General features: G+C 35.5%; 1 protein-coding gene across 2 annotated transcripts in view; it reads right to left on the minus strand.

The window, feature by feature from the left end:
• Window positions 1-14,751, minus strand: part of LOC136830794 (uncharacterized) — a 105,433-nt gene that overhangs the window by 38,578 nt on the left and 52,104 nt on the right. The window contains exon 2 of one of the 2 annotated variants that reach the window (XM_067090715.1): window positions 1,280-1,342. The exons of the other annotated variant lie outside the window; for it this stretch is intronic. Coding sequence (XP_066946816.1) covers window positions 1,280-1,282 — 3 coding nt within the window. The 5' untranslated portion in view covers window positions 1,283-1,342. The remainder of the gene's footprint in view (window positions 1-1,279; window positions 1,343-14,751) is intronic. 2 annotated transcript variants of the gene reach the window in all.

The raw sequence follows: 14,751 nt of genomic DNA on the forward strand, positions 1-14,751 counted from the left end.
ACACCAATCCCTGGAGTCCTCCTGACACTCCAACTTCTACCCCCTGTCCCAGCTCTACATCTCTCAACTACCCAGATGCAGTCCCTCTTTGACCTACCCTGGTCCTCACACCCTGGTCTCATTAGTGTCCCACCAAGTGCTAGAACATGCAGCTTTCCTTACTGAAACAAATTAACTATCATGAGGCAAAGAGTAAAACTCTCTCTCTCTCTCTCTCTCTCTCTCTCTCTCTCTCTCTCTCTCTCTCTCTCTCTCTCTCTCTCCTTTTATTTACATGAATTTGTCCATGCGTAACTACATTGCTGAACATATCCTCTGTCGCCACATCATTTCGCCACACTTCTGATACATTGTAATTACTGTCTTCATCCATGGTGTTTTTCGAAAATGAAAAGTCGTCTTTTTCTTCATGTGAAAATAATTGTGCTTTCATGTACTTTGAAAGTTATTTTCCAGTATTTGAACATTTTGCAATATCTTTAAAAACACACTCCATATATATATATATATATATATATATATATATATATATATATATATATATATATATATATATGTGTGTGTGTGTGTGTGTGTGTGTGTATATGTGTACATATATGATTATATATATATATATATTATATATATATATATATATATATATATATATATATATATATATATATATATATATATATATATATATATATATATATATATATATATATATATTTATATATATATATATATATGTGTGTTTGTTTATTATGGTTTTATTTTATTAATGCTACTGCCACAAACAAGAAAATATATCTATCACAAGAGTAATATAAGATGAATTCCATTATCTTGTTTAGAAACGTGACATTTGTGTTTGTTAACATGAAGATAGGAATTTTAGCAAATAATTCCACACCACAATATTTCACTATTCTACAACACTGACGATAGGTTATCCATGCTTGATTTGTTATCAGGATAGGAGGTTTACCCACAGTTATTCACGACATAGAATGTAATGCAGTTGTGAACACAACATTCATTTCGAGCAGTGTAGGTTGTTGGGACATTCATTGGCAGGATTTTCAGTTGGAGATGCAAGGGTCACTCATAAACCTCACTATATCTATTGCCATTTTCTAATTCATTGCATTCATTAAAACCATTACAAACACTGGGAGAGCATGCTATGATGTTCGGGTTCTAGACATCTATGGGTTCTACGTCGTAGTTAATTAATTGTTCAGTTTGAGAGATGCAGGTACAAGGGCCATGGCATTACTTTTTGTAGATCGCTTACCATTGTCGGGTTGGAAGGTGAACGCTAATATTTAGGGGTCGGAACCTGGTAGCCTTCCATTTTCTGAAAAATGGGAATCATTAGAAAATGGCCTATTGAAACTGAGCTGACGTAAAGTCCGTAGGAAATACAGGATCGGGTACCATATTTAATCTAGAGTATGACATTTTCTGAAGAAGTAATAGGGTTATAATACTATTATAGGGATGTTACATAATTGCGAAAGGAGCCCATTTTATATTCCCTGAAGGATGTGTATTTGGAAGTGCAGTGGTGAGAGTAATAGTTTCAGCATTTTTCTAAGGAAAGAATTTCGTTTGTAATTGCTTATGATATACCTTGTCATACCGGCAGTCGGTAGTTACTTAGGTTATCAAATAGTCTCGAATCTTGGTATTTCAATTCAAAAACGATACTTTTAAAATTAAAGGAACACTATTCAACCCCTGTTGTATTTCTGATGTATCTTGTTTGGAAAATTATGAGCATTATATTGAAGAGTACGATCACTGTTTGAAGAGGAAGCTGATTTCTATGTAATACTCTATAAAGTCACTCTGTATTGGAAGCAGGTTGCTTTAAATTCCTCTTATATGAACATGATTAATTGTCAAGTGGTTGCAAGTTGCTTATCTTTAGTTAATGTGTTCGTTCTCTTGGTTTATACTCAGAACTATGCATAATTGTCGCGAACACACCCGCGACTTCTGGTTTCTTCGGCCCAAGAACTGAGCCTTGTGAATAGTTGAGCCTGAAGTGATTGATGTGAGCACGAAGGCTTTTGTTGCTTCTTGTCTCTTTTTAACCGTGAAGCATGGATCGATTCTTCGTTGTTTAAATAAGTGAAAGAGTCTTGCCTTCTACGTGCAGTGTAGTTGTCATTTTTAATTGTGTTCATTTTAATGTACGTGTTGATGCGAGTTGAACATTCAGGCTTACGTTATACATGTTTTTATCAAAGACATTTTAAGGTCGTATTGTTTTAGTTGATGGTTTTATTTCTCTTCCAGCAGAGTAATATATTTATGTTGTGTTAAAAGTTTGTCAGTTGTTTTGTATGAAGAACTTCACCGAGAAGTAAAATGTTATTTCAACGAAGTCAGTTTATCAAAATTTAATTTAAAATAACTGACCTTCCCCAATTTTTGCATAGACTGTATATAGCCTCCATCTTTGTTATTTTTCTACAGCTTTGATTCATATTCAGGTGAATTTCAGGAGCTACCAAAATTAAAGTTGAAAAGGGGTACAATTAAACTATGAGTCAGTTCAGCACATGAAAATAGTCTAAAATACAATAGGAAGATAAAAATTAAAACTAAGCAAAAAACTTATCCAAGAATAAGGACCGCAAAGAGTAGTCACGACTGTTGAAAAAAAAACATAGATAATTAATTGCTGTTGCCGTTAACGAAATATCCTCATATGGCATGTCTCCATTATGTCTTCCTAATTGACTAGGAGAATACCTTGCCATGTGCGACAAGGAACCATTAATTAGCTATGCTAATTTATTAAGATCAAATTTTGATGAGGGCTGTGGTACTGGTAAATCTAAAACTATGTAAAAGGTTTAAGGAGTATTAGGGAGGCTAGCTCGAAGTTTCATTATACACCTTGATCAGAGTCCATAAAGCCCCCAGTATTGACTGACACTAGACGAAGAATATTGTGATGGCGTTAATGTGAGGAATACCGAATCACACACACACATGATAGCTTTAGTGCAGTATTAGCAGAAATATTATAATGTGCCTCCTTCACAGATAGCTCATTTCCTAGCGTTGCTTATCTGCGATTCTTCCTTTTATTTATTCCCTTTTACTGGGAGGCCAAAACTCACCGCACTCTTTTAAATGGAAAAAGAACGAATATTAAGTTGATTTGTCTTGTCCAGTGTTAATAGAAATGAAGAGGAAAAAATTCAGCTACCCATATTTTTTTTTTACATGAATGGGATGACTTTTGCAGCCAACATATCCACAGAATACTACCGAGGGAAAGTCCAGGCTTGTTGAATGTCACATGGCTGCGGAAATAGTAGCAGTAAAGATTAAAGCAGCATTTATCGACTAGAAAGTCAGCTCTACAATACTAAAACTAACAATATATGACAATTAGTTATCTGATCGGAGATTGAAGTTTGCTTGATTTGAATCATTTAAATTTTGAACAAGTAGTCTTTTTTAAAAACAGTTGGTGGAAAGGGAAATTCGTGAAACAACGATAATTGTCAAAAAGGTATTATTAAAGAGTTTTATGATATTGGTGTTACTGATAATAACGCTGGTTAATATGGCAAAGTATTTTAATGTTAATTCACAGAATATGGAGGCAATATAAGTTGCAGGATTAAGAGAAATGATGAAAAAGATTACAATGATACTAGTTGTAGTAATAATGATGGTGATGCATCCTGTTTAGGCCCGGTTGATACATAATGTTGTGACATAGTGCAGCACAAAAAGTATAGACACCTATTAGATAACATGTTTTAGTGAGTAGTACACAACTTCTCTGTTGATGAATGGAAGAAATAGCAAATAAGCATAATAACAATGTCTCCATATGTAATGGGCTTTGGAAGTATAAAAGCAATGAAGATGTACAGTTCACTGAAAATACAGAACAAAGCTATAGATATTATTGTGAATTTTCCATAAAACTATGTACTTTTCACACACACACACACATATATATATATATATATATATATATATATATATATATATATATATATATATATATATATATATATATCTATTGTCTATTCTAAACATCATAAAAACGTAGATCATCTTTCAGTGCGGCGATGGCAAGGGAAGAGAATATTTAATTGTATGAAGGGTATGGCACGGATGTTCCTGGGGGTGAAAAAAGCAATTAGGTAATGTTTGACATGGTTTAGGTGTACAGAATGGGAGAAGGGGCATTTGCAGATTGGTTAGAAAAATTTTATTTTTTACGAACAAACATCCTGAAACATTCAGATAGGCTGGATGACAGCTTCCAGCGACCGCTATCATGGTTAGAATGGGAGATGACATATCTGCAGGAAAGGTGATGTACTGTTGAATTGTGCCCAGTGTAGGTCTTTTAACAATTTCATGCCTAATGGTCAGGTGACGCCTATGCCTTATAGACTGGTTATTGGTGTGTCTCTCAAAATTTAGAAATTTTGTTGCATTACATTGATACATGTCCTGTGATCAACTATTTATAAGATTTTCAGAATTTATTAATCTGTTGTGTAGTTTTTCTTCCCATTCGTTATTTGTGTTTCTTTTCGTTAACTGTTAATCATTAAACTGATAGGGAATATTAATGCAACAAATAAGCAAGGAGCCCCTAATATGTTGTAAAATCAAGAATGTACATATTTCCTACCTGAGTAAATAACTTAGTTACATGATACAAAGTAATATCCTGTTATTCCAGTTGAGTTATTCTAAATTAAGAGGACCAGAAACAAAGAATAGGAACATATAAAAAATTATAAAGAAACTGTGATCCACCTAAGTACCTCCTGCCACCTAAATGATTACAGGTTAGCATTATTCCATGTGGTAGTCCAAACAGTGTTTAAGGGTTTAAGCAGCTTTGAGGTTTATCTACTTATCTTTATAGTTTTTTTATCATTTGCAATTTGTTTTTGCTTCATTATTGCTTGTTTGTTGAGGTGATATATATGTTATTGTAGAGCATTTCCACGGTCTCTGATCAGTTTCTCACATACAGACAGCAGCATCCATCCATTCTGATGTACGCTATGGTATTTCTCTTGATCACCCACCCTGCTTTTTGCATCCTGAATATTCTAACGCACCAACTCAAAATAATTTGATCCAGTTCTTAAGCAATGCTAATAAATTAACATATTTAATTAAGTCATTATTTCTTAACCTGTTTGTTTCTGTGATTTTTTTGCACATTGTGGATAACCAAGTAAAATTAGTAACAGCGACATTGATCTGTATTGGTGACCCCGTGTGAGCAAGTGTTTCCAAAGAAAGATTTGACATACTGGTTCATTCGGACGCCCACTTTTTTCTCTCTTTTTTTTTAAATGATGATTTTTGCAACTTTTTCTAGACTTCAACATACATTAAATTTTCTCGGATATGTCCCCATGAGTCATTTTTTTAAATAATCTTTTGTTGAGATCATGTTTATATTATGTCGTTTGGAAGGTGCTGAAATTATAGTAATTTCATTCTTTGACTATTGTATTGCATATTTTCTACGTAGCGTGAATGCCTGTAGCATTTAAGCGTATTTTCTCCACCGATATTCCAACGTACATATTGCCATCACATCTTCCCACAGATTTTTTTGAGTTGTTTTATGGACTGACTTCATCGCATTTATTTTTTCTTAATATTTTCAGTAACTCTTCTTCCTCCCTCTTTGCATTAATTCGTAGTTTGTTGAATTAAACGACATTATTCAAGTTGAAAGCGTTTCTTGTTGCAGTTTTCCAATATTTTCGTTACCGTCAAATGTTCAGTTTCTTCGTACATTTTCTTTGTACCTGCATTTTTTCCACCCCGCGGAACTCTTGGCAATATGTTCTCTTTATCTCTTTATTCATATTTATATTACACAGATTTTGGTGTTCGGTATATCACCATCACTACATTATTGTTGCTTTTGTTGTTTTCTCATTTCGGAGATAATGGCTATTATTCCCAAGTGTAAATTTTCAAATCACAAACTTGTAAATACATTCATCAAAGAAAACTGGCTTGTCTAGGATTATTTTGCAAACCATAATATGTTTTTCATCTCACCACTTTGGTTTCCGACGGCTTATCATTTACTTTCTTCAGCTTGCTATATAATTTTTCAAACTTTGCTACCTACATTGTCTTTTAGTTCTTTTAATTTTTCCATATTATACCTATCCTTCACCTGTAATTTTCCTTTCTTTTTACTGTTTTCTTTTTGACGTTTTGATGAAATGTCGGTTTATAAATGTGAATGTATTTGTTATTATTTAGAATTGGTCTCATCTATAGATCGTACTATTTGTAACCCAAATTACAGTATTGATCTTAGTTGGAGAGCAACAGATAATTGGTACAACAGTTATCATTCTTCAGTTGCAATACTAGTGATGGGCCACCTATTCAGATATCCCCTTAGGGGGCTAGTGCCGTTAGTGCACCTCACGTGGTGCACTGCAGCCAAACTAAAGGGTGTTTGCAAGGTCCCTCCATCCCCAACTGTACCCTCTTTTAGCTTTTACTTTACCTCCAATCCTTTCTTTAGTCTTGCTGTCCAGCCTCTAGCTGTTACTTTTCAGAGCAACTGTGGGTTTTCCTCCCAGTTCCAGTTTCATCTTTATTTGCTGGATTGCTTTGTCTTGCTGTCCAAGCGATCGAACTCCATCCTCTCACTGTCTGAAGTGCTCAGTGGCCACAAGTACCCAGTGCTCGGTTAGACAGCCTAAATTCTGTAAACCAGTCAACACACCCATTCAGAGATCAGCACGATAGTGCACTGAAGAAGTAGATTGGGCGAATTTGTAAGATTTAAGTGGAATTAAATGTGAAGTAAATTATTTTCCAAACAGAAAATGCTATTGATTTACAGAATGGAACATTCCATACAGATGGTATACACTGTACCAAGATCCCTAGGACTTTAGCAGACGCTAGTTCCTTGGTGATGTGAAGCACTCACTTTGCATTTTGCTAAAGAAACATCTTAACTTATTTGCATAGACGTTGAACTGCTGAAAATTTAATTATTTAAAAGCAATGCCAAGCTTGGTTTTGCAAAGCCGTGAAAGCAGCAGTAAAGACAGTCATGGACAGCTTCCATATAATTTTTCAACATAGAACTCCAATCTGTAGCATGTGGAAATAAAATGAGAAAGTACTTATCATGCACTTGTATAGGCACTTATGTATTCTCTGGTAAGCGTCCTTGGAAATCAACTACTGTCAAATTTTGTAGGAACCTCAGTGGAGTTAAGAGGGATGAATCTAAGGAGAGATAAGACATTTGTTTTTAAATTATGCATCTAAAGACGTAGATACACATTCCATTTATACTGATTTGGCGTGGGGGTTTTAGCAAAAGTTTCATTAGTAAAGTACTGCTCATTATTGCCTGAAATATTTAAGGCTGAGCTGTATAGCATTTCAGTTGTAGTAGAGCATACTGGAACCGTTCCAAACTCTTAGGCTCACTATCTTATGCAATTCCAGATGTGCTTGATAGTCCATGGAAATTTATAGTGATCTTATATTGATGGGAATATTTGCACTGATGGCATGGAAGCAACATTTCATTTTATTGAGTTCCAGCCCGCATTAACGTATGGAAATAACCAGCAGATCAGCTGTTCAAGTCGCAGCAACAAATTTGGATGTATGATGGTGCAATATCCACATCTCTGTTCCTCAATTTCAAAGTAAATTAAGAGTTTGTGGGAGGAGCAATGGCTTGAAGTAAATCTTAACAAAAAGAAAGGAATTACCTCATACGCCTTTGGAAATAAGGTCTGATGACGAGAAGATAGGAAGTTGTAATATGCCGTTTTCATATTGGTCATATATGGTTGACTCAGAGTAACTTTGTGGATGGAGGAAATAAACTTTTCTGTTATGATTGTTTGGTCCTGCTATTGCTGGTCATTTTCTGGTCGAATTCCAGTTTCAGGAATTGAGAGGCCTCTTCTTTTTAGATAAAAAACACAGATGATACTTATAATTTAGCCAGAATTATAGGAAAGAATATAATTTGCAATTTTATGTGTCGTTTTAGTTTTTATTGTAGAAACTTCTCTTGTGGAAGAAATGTAGAATGGTTAAAGTAAAATACATGAAGAATTTTATGAAATTATGATGAAGTAAGTGGCCAATTGTAAGCTTTTCCATTAATATTTTTTATCCAGCATGTAACATATTTTATGTTTAATGCACTAACTAGTCATTCGTGTGGTGTTTAATTTATTAACGTCATAAAATTTTAATGTTTTGTCCAGAAAGTTTACATACACATGCACGCACTTACACACAGTGTACATCAAAATAAGTTCCTGATACTCTTCCAGAACCTTTTTCTTTTTCTATATCAGTATCTCTCTGAGGTTACACACTTCCTCTAGTCTTATAAACAGATGAAATAATGTTGTTGTTGTAACGACCTCATGCAAACACTTGCTAGAATTTATCAATGTCAGATATTTGCATTTCGAAAAGATATTGTTTTTTCCACTGTAAAGGGGACCGCTCACATCAGTCTCAACTCTGTCCTCAGTTTCGATTTGAGAGAGGCTTAGTTAAAACGGCACTCAATGCATTTATCAGTTATGGTAGAGCCGGGGAAGTTTATGGGGGCTAACAAATTGCCAGAATCCTCCTATGCAAAAATGGTCATTAATATCAGAATAAATGATGTACAACAATCTCTTCATGATCATCTTAATTCTTCTTATTTTCCCAGTGCAGCAGAACATTCTATGTCTAGAACATCTTCAGCTATAGTAATTGCTGCTGCCTCTCCCAAAAAATCAGCTGTATCAGTTATAACTTCTTCTTTACCTTAAATACTTGAATTGTCTGCAAATGCAGTAACTCTGGTTCCTCTCAAATTTAAATATGCTTCTGATTGAACTAAGGAGTAAAATCAAAAGGCCACTACACCCAATACTAATGATACAAAAAATGTGCAATCTCAAGATTCTCCTGAGAAATCAACCACAAACTCAAAATTATCTTGGAAACCACACCAACATTCATAAATTGACAAAGATGGTTTTGTTTACCAGAGGGAAACAAAAGAGCAAATCCAGAATCTCTCTAAGGCAATAGTTATTATTATTATTATTATTATTATTATTATTATTATTATTATTATTATTATTATTATTATTATTATTATTATTATTATTAGAGCAAGCCCACAGGGGCCATTAACTTGAAATTCAAGCTTCCAAAGAATATGGTGTTCATTAGGAAGAAGTAAGGGGAGGTACAGGGAAATATAGAAAGAGATACCACTTATTGAAAAAGAAAAAAATAAATTAGCAAATAGATAAATAGAAAAAATGTATCAAAATGCAAGAAGAATAGTATCAGGGTAGTAATGCATTGCATTTTTGCTTGAACTTTTGAAGTTCCAATTCACGACATCCTCTGGGAGGTTGTTCCACAGTCCAACGGTGTGAGGAGTAAAGGACCTCTGGAACAGAAGACATATTGGTGCTGCTGTTCAGCGAATCTGGTTGTTCTCGGCAGATAAAGGGGATCAGGATCAATTGGGAACGTGAAAGATCTCTGTTGAAATACAGCTTATGAAAAAGTTGTATTTCAAGATAGATCTTTCACATTTACACTTGATCCCTGATCCCCTCGTCTGGTAAAAAAAAAAAATTTTTCCAAGCGAAAAAGTCCTGAGGAAGTTAGTTTCTCCATCAAGAGCACCAAGAAACTAAAGAATCCAAGCCAGGACAGATGAATATAGATAACATCAGTTCTCAAGTATCTCCAGAGAAACCCTGTATCCCTACACAGGATAGCAAATTATTTTCAAGAAAACCCCTTAGCGGGTTAGTGCCTACAATGTAACTCACACAGTGTACTGTAAGCATTACTTGAGGGTCTTTGCAGCGTCCCTCTGTCCCCTAGCTGCAACCTTTTTAATTCCTTTCACTGTACCTCCGTTCATATTATCTTTCTTCCATCTTACTTTTCACCCTCTCCGAACAGTTGTTTCATAGTGCAGCTGTGAGGTTTTCCTCCTGTTGGACCTTGAAAATCGTTTTACTCATTTTAGTTTTCTTTAATCCTCTTTTATCTATATCTCAAGCATCTTTGTCTCCTCTTTTTCGCTCTCTGGATTATTGGGAAGATATGACCTTACTGGGATTGTAGTTCAGAGCCATTAGTGGGAGCTATGGTGGCCTTGTCAACCACCCAGTGATGTTTGGACCTGAGAGTTATCAATATGCTAGCTGTATTGGTAACTTGAGGGCAGGACTATTCTTTAGAGCTGGCCTTTGGATTCCAGAGGTTGGTAAAGTTCTTGGAATGGGACTCTCGGCATTCTGTCTGGTTTGCCCACCAAGATGATTAAAGAGGGGATGATTTTATTTATATAATCCTCTCAGTCCTATCAAGTGGGTTTGGCTTACACTTGAGCCACACTAATCATGTTGGTGCCATCCCTTCAGGGGTAGGGTAGGGAGTGGACATTTGGGAGTTAGCTCTCACTAGTGCCATTGGTGGAGAGATGGACTGCAGGAAATGCTAAGGGCTTCTCTTTTCTATTTTCAGACAGCTCTTTTTCCTCTCATTTATGACAGATTATATGGATGCAACTATAAAGCCAGTTACCCCTGGACCTCGTGACCCCTTGACGCAGTTGACAACCTCTGCACACTCCTCTGACAACCCTGCCTGGATATGGCTAGGAAACCCTCAACTGGGGTGTGATAAATGACATTTACTAGTGGCCATCTTCAAGGCCACCTAAATGGAATGTTTGTAAAGCTGATTGGGCAACATTCCAGAAACAGCTCAATAGATGATTTGGCTGATGACTTCCCTCTGTAGATGTTGCTCTTAACTTTTCAATACAATTATATTTTCAGCTGGTATTCAATGAATACCTAGGACTTCAAACATATTTATCCACTGGCCTGTTCCCTGGTGGACTCATAAATACTAGGAAACTCATAAAACTATGAGATCAGCTTTCACCAGATATTGCAGACGAAAATGTGAGTATTACCATACTGAATTTCCATGTAGAAATCAAAAAGGCACAAAAAGAATCTTGGACATTGCTGTGTGATAAGTGACAGATTAACCAGCGGCCATTTTCCAACAGTAATGAACGTATCTTCATATCCTCCATCTTCAAGGTTACCTATATGGAACATCTGTAAAGCTGACTGGGCAACATTCCAGGAACACAGTTGGATAGATGATTTGCTGATGACACCTCTGACTGTAGTTTGGAAGATTTAGAAAAAATAAGAGGCAACTTTACTCCTTGTCAACCACCAGATATCAAGATCAGTGGCTGTGAAGTTGCTGATCCCAGTTAGTCACAAATGAGTACTAATCATTTCACTAATTTTGCAAAGAAAAATGACAACAGACCCTATTCTTTTCAAAGAAAGCTAATGGATCAGGTAATCAACAATGCAATATACCTTTTACTGTGAGGTAATTTGAATCAGCCTTAAATAAGTGTAGTCAATCAGCTCCTGGACTGGATGATATAACATATTTAGTGATTAAGCATACACCAGAAAATACCAATGAAAATTACTGCCATTTGTGAAACCAAGGAAAACCCCTTTCAAGACAGAATTATCATTCCATTGCACTGACATCAAGTCTGTGTAGGGTCATGGAAAAATGGTGAATCAAGTTTGATTAGTTCGAATGGAATCTTCAATACATGAAGCCTTTGCTAGGAAACAGCATCACATCACTGTTTTCTTTGATCTTGAAAAGGCCTGTGATATGGCATGGAGATATGGCATTCTGAGGGTTCTTTATGAATGTAACCTCAGAGGCAATCTGCCTTTTTTTATCAAGTCTTTTCTAAAAAAATTGGTAAACTCAGGTTGGAACAGTGTCAGATATATTTAACCAAGAAAGAGTGCCACAAGGTAGTATTCTAAGTGTAACCTTGTTTGCCTTAGCAATCAGTGGGTTATCCGAAGTAATTCCCTCAAATGTAATTTATACTCTGTTTATTGTTGACCTTTTGATATCTTTTGCAGCAACAGTGATGGCAGTGACTTAGCACAGCCTTCAGCTCTGCTTTAATAATATAGTAAAGTGGGCTGAGATGAATGGTTTTAGGTTTTTAGTTAGTAAAACAGTAACCATGCACTTTTGCCATATAAGAGGAGTCCATCCTGATCCAGATCTGTTTATACATGGGCAGAGAATTCCATGTGCTATTGAAACAAGGTTTCTTGGGCTGGTTTTTGATAGCAAGCTGATTTGGATTCCACATGTGAAATATATTATGACAAAATGCTTAAAAGCAATGAATGTCCTGAAAGTTCTGTCCCACATTTCCTGTGGTGCTGACTGAACTCAGATATTGAAACAATACAAAGCTTTAGTCTTTTCAAAATTTATTTATTGATGTGAAGTCTACACCTCAGTAAAGCCTAATAGCCTTTAAATGCTTAATTCAGTTCACCATGCAGGAGTAAGACTGGCTGCAAGAGCATCTAAGTCATCTCCCACAGAACTTGCTTGTAGGTGGTGGTGAGATGCCTCTGGATCTGCATTACCAACGTCTGCTGATTCGGAGCTGGTACAGATTCCATAGGCTCCCTAAACCCTTAACCAACATTTGTATCGGAAATGAAAGGTATTGGCAGTTTTATGAAAATCACCCCCAAGCAACCCCAACCATTTGCTTTTAGTAAAATTTATTATCAGTCAATCAAATATCCCAAGGTCGGAGACACTACCAACTAGTTATTTGGTTACACCCCCTGGAACCTGCCTGGGGTAAAATGTTGTAGATAATTTAATGTATGCAGAAATGGCCATTAAAGCAAGTGCAGTCAATATTTTTAGATCATTCCTCCCAATATGATAACTCTGTTGGAGTTTTCACAGGTGGCTAAAAGTCAGATGATGGTGTTGGCTTTGGAGTGGTCTTTCTTGAAGTAGAAAAAATTGAGAGATTATTATCTGTTGCATCTATTTATATGGCAGATCTGCATGTAATTTTAAAGACCTTTATAGAAATTTTAATTCTGAATGGAAGTAGTTTTGCTATTTATTGTGACTCCAGAAGTGTTCTTCAGTCTGTTGAATCTTTTAACTCTTTACAACCCCTGATTTTAGAGATATTGGAATGGCTGTTGTTGGTGAAAAGAAGAGGTAAAGAAGTTAGTTTTTGCTAGGTTTCTTCCCATATTGGGGTTCTTGGGAACAAGCAAGCTGATCAACTTGCTAAGTCAGCAGTCACCTCTCCAGAACCCAGAAGATGCCTACTACCATTATAAGGATGTATTTCTTCTTATATGTCAGGAAATGAAAAACCTTTGGTAATCCCATTGAAAAATATTAAAACAAACCAGAAGATGCCCAGTATTTCATCATCAGTATCTCCTTGGTCATATCCCTATATGCTAAGGAGACTAGAAACTATGCTGTGCTGGCTAAGGATAGGACATACAAGACTCACTTGTGGGTTCTTATTGTCAGATTATAGCCCTCCATTCTACGACAACTATATTGTCACCTTTGCTGTTAGACATTTGCTGGTCAAATGCCCCAGTCTTGAGTATCTAAGACACAGGTTCCTCACTTCAGGACGTGGCAGGGATAGACATTTTATCCTTGCAACAATTCTTTGAGAGGAGCATAATATAGAACAGTTAAGTATTTTGTTAGGGAGGCAGGCCTCCTCAACAAAATTTAGACCTTGAACATGTGCAGTATGTGTGTATGTATGTACAGTATATATGTATTTACATACATATGTGTATATATATATATATATATATATATATATATATATATATATATATATATATATATATATATATATGTGTGTTTCTAGATATTTCTTATAAGAAACTTTCTTTTTTAAACTCATTTCTTTTAGTCAGTTTCCTTATAGCATCCTTAGCCTAGATGTTGTGATGCCAGTTTTAGTGACCAAGATTCAATCAATCAATCTTAAGGAAAACTATATAGAAATTTCCCAGACTGGGGACCCAGATTCTCGTCACCAATAATGGCAGACATTTAGCAATGGAACTGCAGAGGTCTCAACTCAGTCTAAGCAACTTAAGGTACCACTTCTAAATTATGAATTCTTTCACTATAGTATACCAGTCAGTGAAAGAAGTAAAGGCAGAACTAGTATACACTAATTTTAAAACGTTATCTGCAACACAGCCCAGTTATGTTTGATACTGAATTACAGGTCATAGCTATTAAGGTCATTTCCTAAAAAAATGTTTATAGTCTGTTCATGATACCTTGGTCCCAAAGATGATTTCTCCCTATCAGAAATACAAATTTAGTTGATCAATTTCAACCTCCTTTTCTCTTGCTAAGAGACTTAAAAGCCCATAACACATCTCAAAACCAAAGCACTGTCCACGAAATATATAGTCAGTAGATACCAAAATAAAACTTCAATCACAGCTTGATAATAACTCAGAAGAATCCAATGTTACTTTCACAATGAAAGAGTTCCATGTTTTATCTTTAACTGAAGACTCAGGCTTAGGAGAGGCTAACATCATTTATAGTATGATAAAGCACCCACCTGAAGGTTCTAACGCATTATTGTTGAAAATTTATAAAATTTAGGTGACTGGAGTTTCCCCAATAGCTTGAAAACTACTCCAATTATTCCGAGTTGCAAACCAGGAAAGACAGTTTTCACTACCAATCACTAGCCCATTTGTAAATAACTAGCATCTGATGTAGTTTTTGATAAAAATGATCTAATATCTCCAA

This window comes from Macrobrachium rosenbergii, chromosome 47 (assembly GCF_040412425.1).
Source record: "Macrobrachium rosenbergii isolate ZJJX-2024 chromosome 47, ASM4041242v1, whole genome shotgun sequence".
NCBI classification, from domain to species: Eukaryota; Metazoa; Arthropoda; class Malacostraca; order Decapoda; family Palaemonidae; genus Macrobrachium; species Macrobrachium rosenbergii.